Source organism: Leptopilina boulardi, unplaced genomic scaffold (genome assembly GCF_019393585.1).
Source record: "Leptopilina boulardi isolate dan_hultmark-lab unplaced genomic scaffold, ZJU_Lbou_2.1 LbouV2_90, whole genome shotgun sequence".
Classification (NCBI taxonomy): domain Eukaryota; kingdom Metazoa; phylum Arthropoda; class Insecta; order Hymenoptera; family Figitidae; genus Leptopilina; species Leptopilina boulardi.
The window spans coordinates 128,316-144,942 of record NW_026138039.1 but is presented as its reverse complement, the minus strand read 5'-3'; the positions used below and the strand labels follow the sequence as shown (position 1 = coordinate 144,942).

General features: G+C 32.2%; 1 protein-coding gene across 6 annotated transcripts in view; it reads right to left on the bottom strand.

Moving 5' to 3' along the window:
• The window catches only part of LOC127290857 (PX domain-containing protein kinase-like protein), a 96,752-nt gene that overhangs the window by 41,171 nt on the left and 38,954 nt on the right, over nt 1-16,627 (bottom strand). For all 6 annotated transcript variants that reach the window (XM_051319659.1, XM_051319661.1, XM_051319662.1 and 3 more), the window contains one exon: nt 7,998-8,094. In XM_051319659.1, coding sequence (XP_051175616.1) covers nt 7,998-8,094 — 97 coding nt within the window. The remainder of the gene's footprint in view (nt 1-7,997; nt 8,095-16,627) is intronic.

Below are 16,627 nucleotides of genomic sequence, written 5' to 3'. Positions count from 1 at the left end.
CGGCAAGGGTCTCAACCTGCTTCTTCCTCGACTTCTATGCCTGCTAACAGTAAAGCTGGGTTTGTTGGTCAGGGCACAAAAAAGCGTCCGCGCCGACAAGACTCAGACGCCTCTCCACAGCAGGAGAAGAGAAGGTGGCAGAGACCCCTGGTAGGAACCGCCTCATTCTCTCAAATGGCAAGATCGTCCTTTTCAGGAGCGATTATTGCGGAGGGGTTCCCGGAGGAGGCTGACTCTGGATCAGCTGGGCCTCTTAAGGGTATCTATCTTCAATGAAATCACGAGGTCCACGGCTCGGCCTGCACCTCGTTTTGGTGAAGTTCGCCTCTCAGGAGGGGCGATCTTAATTGAGTGCCTTGACTCTGATTCTCGAGAGTGGTTGAATGTCCACGTACCGAAAAGTAGTTAGGCAATCGAGGGTATGTCACTTAAAGTGATAGATTCTTCTAACCTCATTAAGAGGGTCAGGGCGGTAGCTTGGCTACCAGGTCCAAAGGTCGACCAGGCTGCAATCCTGACTAACCTCAGGAGACAGAATCCTGGGGTGGATACTCAGCTGGATGTGCTCGAGTCTCTCAACTAAAAAGTGTGTCTCGGTCTTGGGCAGATCACTCTTCGGGTGAGTAAGCACAGAACGGCCACGGACAGTGGTGGACAACGCACGAGTAGGAAAACGACGGAGGATTCCGACTGTCAGTCCTAAACTTGACGGGCCACGGAATTCAATGTTCGCAAATTAACTTGCATCACTGTAAAAGCGCAACGGCGATTCTGAATCAGTCAGCCAAGAGCTTGACAGCGGTGCACACAGCTATTGCCTTTATTCAAGAACCTTGGGTTTACAAGGGTAAGATTAGAGGTTTGAGTAACTGTGGGGAGTTAGTAAATTCACCACAGGAATTTGCACCCAGGGCGTGTGTCGCCTATAAGGGAGTAAATGCGTTTCCTCTTTTAGAGTTAACTAGTCGAGATCTGTCAGTTATAAAAGTCATGTATCGAGATAAAACTGGAAGTAACCAAGAGATGATTCTTGCCTCTGGTTACTTTCCAGGATCAGAAAATGAACCCTCACCATTAGACGAGGTGATAAGACTAGTGGAGTACTGTCATCAGGAGGGACTTTTTCTTATTCTGGGTTGTGATGCCAGTGCACACCATGTTATTTGGGATAGTACAGACATCAATGATAGTGGTGTGAAACTTCTAGATTTTCTAGTTGATTCAGACCCAGCCTTCCTTAATCAGGGAAACGAGCCTACCTTTGTTACTAAAAACAGGAGGGAGGTTTTGGATATTACTATCTGTTCGAGGTCAATGTGGGAGGAAGTGCAGGATTGAAGAGTGTCGGATAAAGACTCACTTTCAGACCACAGACTTATAACGTTTAGAATAGAGTTAGCTGCTCGTGAATATAAGCACGGTCGTAATCCTAGAAGTACCAACTGGTCTTCACATTGTAAATACCTTAGGGACTCTATGGAATGCTTTCCTACTAGTTATGGTACAGAAGAGGAGTTGGAACTTGCAGCAAATTTTTTGCAGAATTCAATTATGTCCCCTTTTAAGAGAAACTGTAACCCAAAATGACTTGAAAGTAGCAGGAAAACTTCTTGGTGGAATGTTAAGTTGGAAAGTATTAGGGGTAAAGTGAGAATGTTGCTGCATAAAGCATAGAAAAATAGGAATCAACATGCATGGGCATTGTACCATAACGCTCGTAATTCCTATAAAAAAGAGATAAGACAAGGCAAGAATCGAGCATCCGGCTAGAGGAGCTTTTGCGAAGGTATTGAGAAGATACCAGAAGAATCTAGACTTCATAAAACTCTAGCCAGAGATGCCACAGCTAAGCTATCTTCAATTAAGCTACCTAATGGACGTTTCTCCCGTGACAGAGCTGAGTATCTGGGCATCTTTTGGGAATTAATTTCCGCGACTTTAGAGAATCAGAGCAAAGCAATGGGGATCGGAATCCACGTAAATCTCGTCCTAGACGAGAACACTGGAAACTTACAACCGATATTGTGACTCTGGAAAAGATTGATTGGGCTTTAGGCTTGTTTAAGCCATGTAAGGCACCAGGGGGAGACAGCATATACCCGATTCTGTTACAGAAAGGACTGCGGTATGTTCGTTTACCCTTGGTTAAAATCATGAGAGCAAGTATAGCTCTGAGCGACACTCCTGAGGCATGGAAAATGACCAGAGTAATGTTTATTCCGAAGGCTGGGCGTGCTGGTTATACAGCAGCCAAAGATTACAACCGATCAGTTTAACCTCCTTCATTCTTAAGACGTTGGAGAAACTGATCGATACTTTTATCAGACAGGAATGTCTGATAAATCAACCTTTACATCCAGGACAGCACGCCTATACAGCAGGCTGTTCTGTAGAAACAGTCCTTCATTCAGCGATTCCTCTAACACCTGTAGTCAAGTAATATGCAATGCTGCTAAAAGATGTGGCATACCAAATCCATTGATTAGGTGGATTAAAGGTATGCTCCATAATAGAGCCCTGGAAGCAGAGTAAGGAGAGGCCAAAATAAATAGCCTAGTTTCCTACGGTTGCCCACAAGGCGGGGTGTTATGTCCTCTATTGTGGAGCTTAGTCGCAGATGAGTTATTAGTAGAACTCAACGGCCATGGATTTTATAAGCAAAGCTACGCGAACAACTTCCTGATTATTGTAAGAGGTCTCTCGTTAGATACACTCTTAGAATTGACAGAAAGGGCATTAAAGATCGTCAGAAGATGGTATGAACGAACTGGCGTCTCTGTTAATCTAGACAAGACGGATATTGTTATCTTTACTAGGAAATACAAGGTAACCACGGTGAAAAAACCTGTATTTTATGGGAATGAAGTGCCTTTTTCCGATTCGGTAAAATATCTAGGAGTGATTCTGGATAAGAAGCTGATCTGGAGAAAGCACTTAGAGTATCAATATAGTAGGTTTTGCACTCCTTTTTCGGTTTGCAAAAGGGCTATTGGATCAACTTCGGGTCTACAACCGGATATGGTTCAGTAACTCTATCGTATGGTCCTGTTGACAAGGTTTCTACATGCATCAGTTCTTTGGTGGGTTAGAAGCCAGTTGAAAACGGTGAATTTGAAACTTGAACAACTTCAAGCAATGGTGTTTAGAGAGATTACTGGCGCAATGAGAACCACGCCAACTTCTGCGTTAGGTTTCTTACTGGCGGAGGAACCTCTACATATTTTAACGGTTAGGAAGGCTTCTCTCACAATGATCAGACTTCAAGCACAGGGGAAATTGACAGCTAGAGGAAATCACACAAAACTCCCGGTCTCTATACTGAAGATCCCAGAAATCAGTATGGGACAGGATAGAATGGTCAAAAGAGTGAAATTCAAACTTCACTTTAAGACCATTATTCCTTTGAGAAAAGATTGGAAAAAGAGCTGTCCACTTGGAGGTGAAGTATGGTTTACGGATGGATCCAAGATAAAAAGAGGCACAGCTTTGGGTGTATACTGTAAGTCTAATGCAACTGAACTGACATTATCTTTAGGTAATTAAACCACGGTCTGGCAGGCAGAGTTCTATGCTGTAATGACTTGCGCAATAATTTGTCTTGATAAAAGGAAATCTGGCAAGAGAATTAATATCTGTGTCGATAGACAGGCGGCTTTAAACGCCTTGAGTAATCCGTCTATAGAGTCAAAACTAGTTTGGAAATGTCGGAAGGTATTGGACGAGCTAGGTTTGAAAAATAAGCTCCCATTAATCTGGGTACCAGGACACTCTGGAATAAGGGGAAATGAGGAAGCGGATATCTTAGCCCGTAGAGTGTCTGAGATGACTATGATAGGCCCGGAACTGGCGGTAGGCATAATGCCAGGCGCGATGAAAGGGGCTATTGAAAGATGGTCTGGGAGATGTCCTGAGGGAGAGTGGGTGGAGACTACTGTAGGTAGACAGGCCAAGGCTCTATTGGGATTAAAACACAACAGGGGCTTTGCCGAGTCCCTTTTAAAACTCAACAAGATCAGAGTTAGAGCAGTGGTCAGGCTGCTCACAGAACATGGCCTCCTAAACTATCATCAGCACAAAATAGGTAGCAACGTCTCACCTAGGTGCAGATTGTTTAATGCAGAAAAGGAATCTTCGACTCATATTTTATGTCACTCATTAGCTTACGCTGCAGTGAGACATCAATGGAGGGGTCATGCCTTTATAGGCCCAGATAGGATTCTCGACCTCTCGGTAGAAAAGTTACTGGACTTTTGGAATAGGACAGGACTCTAGGGAGAGAGACTGGGATCGAGCTTTCCGGGGTTAGGTGCAATTGGTCTTGCGACTTAAGTGCCAACACTCGTACTAGGGGACTTCGGTATAAGCTTGTTTTACAGTAGATTAGATCAGAAGTAAAGAGTTTTAATGATCACAAATTATTAAAATTTCAATTTTACCTGTACAAGAATATGTACAAGAACATGCCCACATAGCACCATTATTTCCAGGAAGTTTCCAGGAAAATTGACAAGGTAACTTCGGAAATTTCCACGGGTACCTACCTGGAAACTTCCTGTGTACTTCCATGAATCTAATAATGTCTTATATTCGGCAATTTCTTTGGTAACTTCCTGTTAACTTTGTCAAAATTATAGGAGTAAATTTCCCGAAAAGTGCAGAGGAAATTTAATAAAATTTTAAATTGTTAGTTTCCAAGAATTTTCTCTCAAATTGTCTCCGTTATTATTATTTTATTATTAAACTATTATTTATTTATATAATATCTTTTTAAATTTATTTATTATTAAAGTTAATAAACATAAAAATAATATTTATAAATTTAATGAAAAAGAATTACTCATTTCATTTCTTTCTTACATTGTTGCCGTGCCTTCTGTTTATTTATTCACAACGTTAACGCAGAAACTATTGAAAATAGTTTTGGAGGGACTGGGGATTGAACCCGGGTTCACCGCGCATAAAGAAGCAACCTAACCAACTAATCTAACTAACCAAGTGTGGATGGAAAAAAATCTTTCCCTTAAGCTGCAAGTGATCTCCCATTGGTCAACACGTTGTTGACTAAAACGGCGGGCTAATTCAAAAGTGGTTCCAAAGAAACACTTGAAAATTCTCATTATAAAAATTAATTCAACTATCATATAATCTAAAAAGTTTATTATAATAAATTTTAAAAACTGTAAATTATGAAAAAAATCCATTTTTTAATCTAAAATAGTGTTAAAAAAATTTATTTTTTTATCAAAAATAGTGTTAAAAAATTTTTTTAATCAAAAATATCGGTGAGAAAAAATAATATTTAAATAAAATGAAAAAATTATATTTTATTATCAAAGTGGTGTTAAATTCAATTAATTTTTAAAGGAAAAAAAAGTATTTTTTATAAAAGAAATTATTTAGTTAATTAAAAATATTGTTAAAAAACATTAATTTTTTTAATCAAAAATGTTGTTGAATAAAATTAATTTTATTGGTCAAAAATATTAGTGAAAAGAAATTAATTCTTTTTATAAAAAATATTGCTGAAAATGATTAATTTTTTAATCTAAAATATGGGTAGGAAAAGTATATTTTTTTCGCCATTGACATGAAAAAGTGTCTTTTTTGTGCCTGTTTTGGACAGATAAAGTAGCACTTTTTAAGGTAGTTCGGGCCAACTTCCTAAAAAAGACTTTTTTAGGCAGAAAACTTCCCTATAAAGTCTTTTTTAGGCAGTAAACTGCCTTATAAAGTCTTTTTTAGGCAGTAAACTGCCCTATAGTCTTTTTTAGGCAGTTGTTAATTTTTGCATAATTTTTGTAATAATATATAATATATATAATATATTTCTTTAAAATTGTTTCACTTTTTCATAACAATGGCGAAAAAAATAGCGTATGTGGCTCGCACGTAGTAATTTTTAGGTTCGGATGATTTCAATACTCGCTGTCTGTGCGACTTCGGTTCGACTCGACTCGCCTTCGGCTAGTCTTCATCTCACCTACAGCTCGCCTTCGTCTCACCTACGTCGCACTAACGACAGCTCGTACTGAAAATTACATCCTCACCTAAAAAGTGAATTTCGAAAAGGGCTCAACTCTAAAAAGGCTAAGAGTCATTTTCACTATCAATTGTTATGCGAAAATGACACTTACGCTTTTTCGAGTTGAGCCCTTTTCGAAATTCACAATTTAATTATTTGGACAGTATTGCCAAGCTTTTATCTTGACAATTGAAAGAAAGATAATTCAAGTTATCGCTCAATGCATAAAAACTTAAAAATCAAAGTCAAACTGTTTCAGTATTTTGTCTCGCATTTCAAAGAAAACAGACTTAAAAATCATACCAAATTTTTTTCTTATTCCTCAAGACTCCCATAACAGAAATTCACTTGAATTTTTGTTAATTTGCTTAATAATGGCAAGCTGTCCCCATTTACCGCAAAAATTTGAAAACTCGGGGTAAATGGGGACAGCTTGTTATAATTATTAACCAAACTGACAAAAATTAAAAATTCAAGTGAATTTCTGTTATAGGAGTCATAAGAAATAAGAAAAAAATTTGGTATGATTTTTAAGTCTGTTTTCTTTGAAATGCGAGACAAAATACTGAAACAGTTTTACTTTGAGTTTCAAGTTTTTATGCATTGAGCGATAACTTTTTTTATCTTGCTGCCTTTTGTCAAGATAAAAGCTTGGCAAAACTCAAAACCTCTTGCAGGTGATCTGAGATTAAAATATTGACGTTGAACTTAATTTTAAAACTCAAAATTAAGCTTCAAAACCTCTTGTCCCAATTTACCTCAACTGACCCTAATTGTTTTTATAAAAAATATTGTTGGAAAAAAATTAATTTTTTTATCAAACATATTGTAGAAAGACAATAATTTTTTAAAAAAATTAATTTTTCTCAACAATATTTTAGATTAAAAAATTAATTCTTATCAGCAATATTTTTTCTAAAAATAATTAATTTCTTTTCACTAATATTTTTGATCAATAAAATTAATTTTATTCAACAACATTTTTGATTAAATAAATTAATGTTTTTCAACAATATTTTTAATTAAATAAATGATTTCTTTTTCGAAAAAAACTTTTTTTTTAATAATTAATTCAATTTAACACCACTTTGATAAAAAATTAATTTTTTAACCCTATTTTTGATAAAAAAAATTAATTTTTTTAACACTATTTTTTATTTAAAAATGAATTTTTTTGCATAATTAACAGTTGTTAAAATTTATTATATTGAACTTTTTAGATTATATGATAGTTGAATTAATTTTTATAATGAGAATATTCAAGTGTTTCTTTGGTTAGGTTAGTTGTTTAGTTTGTTTCTTTATGCGCGGCGAACCCGGGTTCAATCCCAGTTCAATAATAAATAAATTTAAAAAGATATTATATAAATAAATAATAGTTTAATAATAAAATAATAATAACGGAGATAATTTGAGAGAAAATTCTTGGAAACTAACAATTTAAAATTTTATTAAATTTCCTCTGCACATTCCGGGAAATTTACTCCTATAATTTTCAGGAAGTTAACTGAGGAAGTTAATAGGAAGTTACCAAAGGAAACTGCCGAACATAAGACATTATTAGATTCATGGAAGTACACGGGAAGTTTCCAGGTAGAAATGTACCCATGGAAATTTCCGAAGTTACCTTGGACATTTTCCTGGAAACTTTCTGGAAATAATGGTGCTATGTGGGTGTACATTTTTTTATACAAATATTAAATATATTTTCTTGTGCAAGATCTTGTACAAGTTATGATACAAGAACTTGTTCCAAATTCTAATACCGTAATTGTATACATTTTCTTGTACATGTTCTCACCAGAATATGTACAAGTTCAGCTGCTGAACATGTACATTTTTCTTGTAGAAGATATTGTACAGGGATTTTCAAAAGGGACTCATAGAGTGAATTCTCCTTATTCTTACTGTGTGTATATAACTAAATATAAAGTAATTAATTAAATTAATTAAAGCAATATTTTTAATCACTCACCATGCAAGGGCGCTGTGTAATTCTCTGGGTCGAGAAATTTTTTCATGGGTAAGGACGACGCCAAAATAGGATTCATTAGTATTACGTGTAGATAATTCTAAAAAAGAATACTTATATTTAAAAGTCTATTGTGTTTTCTTTCTTTTGGTAAATAATTAATATTACAGTTTAATTCTTTTATAATTTTTTTCTTATATTTTAAGAATGATTTTTAAATTAAAACTTTGGTAAAAAGTACAGTGACCGACATCTGCTAATAAAATCGATAATATCTATAGAAATAATAATATTAAATTAAAATTTCAGGTGTAAATTGATTAAGAATACAATACCCTGGCGGATTTGATTTACCTAAATTCGACCCAGCTGGGGCGAATCATAGTCGAATCTAAGTCGAATTTAGGTAAATTATCAAAAAAAGCTTTAAATTGATGAAAATTTATAAAAATTAATATTATGAGGTTAAATGAACATTTGTAGAGTTAATTTATGTAAGAATTTTAATTATTAACGTGATAAATAATAAATAATCACTTGATATGTGCAAGTGGTAACTGTAGATTTTAACTCGTTGTCAGTTTTCATAATATTTTCAAGAAATTAGTGTAAAATGTGTGAAAAAATAATTTATATATAATAGAAATTGCAAATTTTATTAAATTATTTTATTATTTATCGAGCACAGTTTAAAATAATTGCAATTTAATTTTAAAAAAAAAGTTTTCTTAAAAGTGATAAGAACTCTACTATACCGACAGCAAGAGGATACTTTCAGGTAAGTAAAGTTATTGTAGCGTGTAGTTTTGTTGTGACTATAAGATGTCGCTTTAGTTTCTATAGTGATCAGACAGGAACATCGAATTTCATGAATATGTGATCATGAGATGATTTACTTACCTGAAAGTATCCTCTTGCTGTCGGTATAGTAGAGTTCTTATCACTTTTACGAAAACTTTTTTTTTTAAATTAAATTGCAATTATTTTAAACTGTGCTCGATAAATAATAAAATAATTTAATAAAATTTGCAATTTCTATTAAATATAAATTATTTTTTCACACATTTTACACTAATTTCTTGAAAATATTATGAAAACTGACAACGAGTTAAAATCTACAGTTACCACTTGCACATATCAAGTGAATATTTATTATTTATCACGTTAATAATTAAAATTCTTACAAAAATTAACTCTATACCCTGGCGGGTTGTGAAAACCGAATCGCAACCGAATTCGGTTGGGATTCAGTTGGGTTTCAGTTACCAGTGAAAAAAGTAGCGAAAAACGTGAAAATTGCTGGAAAAAACTATTGGAATGAATAAATGAATGATTTATGAGTTTATTCATGCAATAGTTTGTTTAAATTAAGCTTTAGTTAATTAATTATTAATAATAAAAGTCGAAAGGTGCTCACCTGTCACTTTAATGTTTGTGTTATAAGATAGAATGCTACTTTATCGTTAGTGAAATTGCCGCGCGCCAAACACGATAGATGGCAGCACGTGATTCTTCTCTTTTGACAATTTTATCATTTTTAAAAATTAGAATGCAAAATTTTGTTTTACCTTTTCTATTTTCAGTTATTATTAAATTAATCGAGATTAGATTTTATAAAAATTGTTATTATTATTAAAAAAAGGTTTTTTAAATTGTTCAAATAAAAATGCATTTACTTATATTGCAAAACAAACTTAGTATATTTATACCAATGGTAAAATAGAAATTGATAAAAAAATTTTATTAAAAAAATCACTTTTATATTAATGATAATAATTATTATTTTTATCATTATATTTTTCTAAATAAAAATTTCTTGAATATTTAAATGACAAATAATTGTAGGAAACAGTGGAAAGAAAATTGTTTAAAATTTCTGAATCTAACATTTGTTAAAAAATAATTGTTGAAATGTTATTATTTAGAATTGTAATAATTTTAAATTGAATTTAGTTTAATTAAAATTATTTTAATTTTTTTTCGAAAAATTTTATTAAAATTAAAAATATTTCTTAAAATAAAAATTTGCATGCTTTTTTCACATTTTCTGTGTGAGATTTCAAAAACTTTTAGTGACATTTAATCTATTTTTGATGTAATGTAATTATGTAAATTATAAATAATTTTTTTACATAGATATTTACATTTACATTTACCCTACAGTTTATTTATTTCTCAAAACAAATTAAAGTATTTTATTAACAATTATTAATAAACTTATTTTAGTTTTAGAATAAAATTTTGGGTTAAGTTAAAAAATAAATGAAAACTTTAAAAATGATAAAATATTAAAACCAGAAAAAACAAGACGTGACATCTAGCGTGTAATGCGTGCGGCAATTTTTTTATTTGTCATTATAGGTAAAGCAGTATTTTGCTTTAAAACAAACAATAAACTTTTAGTACAAAATGTACTATTTTTATTGTTAATATGCAATATTCAGAACAAAAAAACTTAAATCTGGACAATTTAAATATCCATTAAAAAATAGGTATATGATTTTTCCGTAATTTTCACATTTTCAATTTCAAAATTTAGGAAATAACACGAACATTAAAGTGACAGGTGAGCACCTTTTGACTTTTATTATTAATAATTAATTAATTAAAGCTTAATTTAAACAAACTATTGCATGAATAAACTCATAAATCATTCATTTATTCATTCCAATAGTTTTTTCCAGCAATTTTCACGTTTTTCGCTACTTTTTTCACTGGTAACTGAAACCCAACTGAATCCCAACCGAATTCGGTTGCGATTCGGTTTTCACAACCCGCCAGGGATAAATGTTCATTTAACCTCACAATACTAATTTTTATAAATTTTCATCAATTTAAAGCTTTTTTTTATAATTACCTAAATTCGACTTAGATTGCTCCCCAGCTGGGTCGAATTTAGGTAAATCAAATCCGCCAGGGTATTTAGAAACTGATACCGTTGACCCAAAATTTTATTCGTTTATATTTTTCTAAATATTTTACTTTTTAGAAAACTAACCGCAAAAATTTTGCTTTATTGATTACAAATTTCATAAATATCAAAAAGTGTTAAACAAATTCACTTTAAGGCCAGGTCCAAGTCGTGTCATTGAAAAATAGGAAACCATTGAACTAGACTACAGGTCTAGTAGCCATTGAAACTTCAAAGGAACAGCTGACTCGACTTGGACCTGGCCTTGGCCAGGTCCAAGTGAGGCAGCGCCATCTACATTAAAACTATAATTTTGGAAAATTTTCAACAGCCTTTTCTCGAAAACAAGAAAGTGAAATGCGTTTTTCTTTATGGATAATTGATTATTAGCAAGAAATACACCAGCTAAAACTTTTTTTGGGTTACAATGATGAACAAATTTCATGTCGATAAATTAAATATGAGCAGTTTTTTCACAAAAACTGGAAAATTAATAAACGTTAAACAATACACCAGCTAAGATTCACCAATCAAGAAAATAAGAACAAAAAATTTTTTTACATATTTAACATGTGGACACTGTTTTACTGATTGTGACAGCCCTTTGGTAGATTATGTATTTCAGGTGGTTAGCAACAGCGACAATCTCCTCCTTTTGGCAAAATCGCGAAACGTCTGGTGACATATATAACCTGCCAAACGGCTGTCATAATGAGTAAAATATGTTATGTTAAAAAACTTTTTTTTTGTTATTTTCGTGATTGGTGAATCTTAGCTGGTGTATTTTTTAACGTTTATTAATTTTCCAAATGGAAATTGCATTTTTGATTGTAATTTCTGAGAAAGTACTGTTATAGTTTTTGTGAAAAAAGTGCTCATATTTAATTTATTGACATCAAATTTTTTTCATTATTTTAACTCAAAAAAGTTTTAGCTAGTGTATTTCTTCCAATAACACGGTGCTACAAAATTTTTTTTTTAAATATACTTCTTATGAAACCTATTGGAGGTTGTAGGTCACAAAAAACTAAGAAGAATGGTGTATGTAAAATTCTCCAAACACCCCTAAATTTTCATTTTAGAGCCAGAAAACCATTTTTACGTATGTTTATGCATAAAAACCTTTGTAACTTTCTTATTTCTGCACCGATTTTAAAATTTTTTTCACTCTAAAGCTGAGAAACAGAGCTTTTTAGCCCACATTCGATATTTTGGTTTAAATTAATATTTATAAGAGAAAAATTACAAAAATGTTCAGAAGTTGTCATTTTTCTCGCAATTTTTCAACTTTAACTGATGTTTTCATCATTAATTTTAATTTAAACATTTTTCTCTTCTAGCGCTATTAAAGCGTATTAAATTCTGTATCCAATGAGCCCTATTTGAATAGATTTTGTAAAAAATTAACTGAATTATTGTAGTTTTTCTCTTTACAGGTCTAGTAGCTGATTCAAGAACATTACAGTTTTATTTTATTTTTCATTCTTAATTGTTTATGTATAGTATTTGTCAAGTTCTGACAGTTTTTATTCCATGTTGGTCATGCTAATAACACTGGGTTACAAAAAATGGTCAAGTCGTGTTTATTTAAAATTTTCTGTGTTTATTGAAAGTTTAGGTGTCACTGAACAAGAATATACCCAAAAAAAATTTTTCCATTCGGTCAGTTCCGTAGAAAACGAGATTAAAGTGTCAAAAAATCCTCTTTTTAGCACTTTTTGAAGTGTTGTAAAATGAAAACGCAACAAGATAAAAATCTTCACGAGGGCTTGAATGAAAGCTTAAACCTTCAACTTTGAGTCCCAAAACTGAAAAGTGAATGATAATTGCGCAGAAAATTTATATAACATGAAATGAATATCTCAAATAGTCAAAATAGCTGGGATAGAGAGCACTTGTTAAAAATCGATTTTCATAACCGAATTTATTTGGAACTTGTTACTTGGAAGTTTGTAACGTTTCTATTGACGTTTCGAAAGTTGGATTTAAAATTTTCAAATTGGCGTTCAAAAATTTCAAAAATGGAGTGAATTTTTTCGCAGTTTTTTCCTCGGGGTTTTTTGAAATATTTGAACGCCATTTTTAATCCGCCATTTTGAAATTTTTAAATCCAATTTTCGAAACGTCAATAGAAACGTTACAAACTTCCAAGTAACAAGTTCCAAATAAATTCGGTTATGAAAATCGATTTTTAACAAGTGCTCTCTATCCCAGCTATTTTGACTATTTGAGATATTCATTTCATGTTATATAAATTTTCTGCGCAATTATCATTCACTTTTCAGTTTTGGGACTCAAAGTTGAAGGTTTAAGCTTTCATTCAAGCCCTCGTGAAGATTTTTATCTTGTTGCGTTTTCATTTTACAACACTTCAAAAAGTGCTAAAAAGGGGATTTTTTGACACTTTAATCTCGTTTTCTACGGAACTGACAGAATGGAAAAATTTTTTTTGGGTATATTCTTGTTCAGTGACACCTAAACTTTCAATAAACACAGAAAATTTTAAATAAACACGACTTGACCATTTTTTTGTAACCCAGTGTAATAAGTTTTTTTTAACAATCATTAATTTTATAAATGAACTATAAACGAACACGATTGTATAAAAATACTCCAAGTTATGAAGGTTTTTCTCATTTTTTGCATTTTCATAGAAATAAAATAAATTTTACTTCTTGTATCAGATCTTGTACCAGATCTTGTGCACGATCTAGTACAAGAAAATATATTTAATATTTGTATACAAGAAAAAGTACATGTTCTTGTACATATTCTTATGCAGGTTCATGTACATGTACTTACACATGAAACCGTTCATGTCCTTGTACAATTTCATATAGAAAAAACTTTTTTTTCAACAAAATTTTAGATTTTATTAATTTAGAACCATTATAACTTTTTAATTATGTATGTTAAGAATTATTGGGCAGCTATAAAGTTGTAAGAAAACTACTGCGCAGTCTTTAAAGTTTTTCATTTTTACTAAACGAAGACATAAATAAACATGTACAAGAAGATGTATCAAATCTGGTGCAAGAAAAAGTACATGAACCTGCACAAGAATATGTACAAGAACACATACATTTTCTTGTATACAAATATTAAATAAATTTTTTTGTATAAGATCTTGTACAAGTTCTGATACCAGAACTTGATATAAATTCTGGTGCACGAAAATGTACATTTTCTTGTACAAGATTTTGTACAGGGATTTTCAATAAAGTATAAAATAACAATTTTGAAAAATTGTACAACTGCTTCTTTGTGATTGTCAATCCGGCACAAGGTGTATCGTGATATCGCCCGTCCACGAGATTCGGCCGTTCCAAAAGTTTTTCAAAACAAATGTGATCGGGCAGACATTAAAAGCATAAGATTCAATCGTAAGATTCTCAGGAAGCTGGTATCAAAGACTGAAAGTTGAATGTGTACTGTGATCGTCTTCTGTGAAACTAGTGTCGCGCTTGAGTTAATAAAGAAACAATTTATACAGAATAACCATAATTTTATCTTTAAGCAATAACGCGTATCTTACAAGTAGTATAGTCCTTTACTCATGATGTGATGTATATTGACTATTTTACATCATCCAAATGTAAAAGTTTGAACTCAATTTAGTGAATGATGAATTAAATAACCTTATGAAAGTTACAAGAACGAAAAAATTGCAAGACAGAATTTGGTAAGAATGTGTACTTGATTATCAACTTGCAATTCGACACTATTCTTCCCGATGAGACATGGAAAAGCAACTTATTGGTATCAAGTCGTGCCAGCATTAAAAGAAAGGCTAGTTTGACACTTCTTACACCAATCTAATGCGGTACAAAATAAGAAAACATTACGTAAATAACGATTGTATCGTTCCTTTTTAGAAAACTCATTTTTAAAAACAAACTACGATAAACTTGAAAGAATAATGTGTTGTTTTGGCCTAAGCCTATCCTTGGCTCTTATTTGAAATATAATTGTTTATTGAACAAAGACAGATAGAATTTGAAATTATAAACCAACCATACTTCGAAACTAAATTGATGTTTAAATTCTTAATGAACTAATAATTAAAGGAAAAACTAAATTTGTAAAAGAATCTCTGAAAAGTTAATTTTTATGTAATAAACACAAGTAAATTTATAGAGTTGTTTGATTCAGCGTATCCTTAATCATCAATAAAAATAGACATATGAGAAATGATAATGATCCACCGCTAATTCCAACTGGGCCTGCGCTACATTAACATCCTTGAATGTGTAACAATTTTCTTCTATTTATTTTAAGTGATTAAAATAATTTCGAGAGCGATTTCTAAACAAAACCAAGCAACATTTATTTTATATAAATTATTTATAAAAAAAGGTCATATTCCACCATTCAACATCACTTTCATACACTTCGATTTTGTTTCTTTTCGCTTCTAGCTAAACTTTATTTTGCTTAGGACTTATTTATATAATTGATATTTGTTGAAGTTACAATAATTATTCAGGGGGAAATTCTCTTCGAAAATCAGTTAACAGAAATCAATGAAAAATATATTAATTTGGAATGTGTGGTCACATTAGTCAATAACAATTAATCCAATTATAACTGATAGCGTTTACTTCTTCCGATTATAAGAAAGGTCTCACTCACCGTAGTCGTTAAAATTTTGTGTGATATTGTTATACAATATCAGTCAATATAGTTACAAGTTTCGGAGTCGCACTCCTTGTCGTCAGAACGTTGTCTTCGGCGAGATGAGAAACAAAAGACCACCTGGATTAGATCTCCAATAGCGTCGTTCAATAATCTCCGTAGACCCTATCTGCTAAGATTTTTCTTTTGTGAACAATTTCATGAGAACGAGCTCGAGAAATTAATTTAGTAATGGCGATAACACGAGGTGTCTCCAAGATTCACACACCAACCGCTACAATAAGAAACACATCGGACAAACCATTTTAATTATTTAAAGAAGGATAAAAACTGTATGTACAATTTTCACATTCTAAGATATTTATCTTACCCCGATAGGGCGTCGTGTAAAATTTAATTCACACTAAACTTAAAAGTGTCAATGCGCATCCCGCTGGATTTCTCAAATCCCTTCCTAATTCTCTCACCTATTTCCTACACATTACAACGACGATTACATACATTTCTCACAATCCCCCTTTAATGTTATAAATGACATTAAACAAAGTTCAAATTATCGTCGACACATGCAAGTAATATTTTTTATAACAAATTGTTTTCATTGCTCAGCAAGTCGTTTTCCAATCACAGCCAACGCCCTTCCCTTTCAAGACGAATCAGAGAGGATCATAATCAATATGTTTTATTTTCTTGAATTTTTATCCCACACCAGGTCTCACATAGTATTTACGGAGATGGATGCGATTATATGTTCCCTTTATCACATTATCATCATTAGGGTCGGCCAAGACGAATGCATTTGGGTTGAGAATTTTTTTTATACTATAGGGCCCCTCAAACAAATGAAAAAATTTATGTATCACCCTCTGTGATGCATCTGACAAGTGGGGCACCCTCAGCAACACCAAATCTCCAATTTCGCACTTTATTCTACTCACTGATTTCTGACTTTCTTGTCTACGAGACCATGCTTCTTGCAATTTATCGCGAGCTAATTGTACTTGAACTTCATGTGATACTAAATTCGTTTTTAACTTCGGAAAAAGCTCTAACATTTTATCTCGCGGCGAACGCCCATAATGTAATT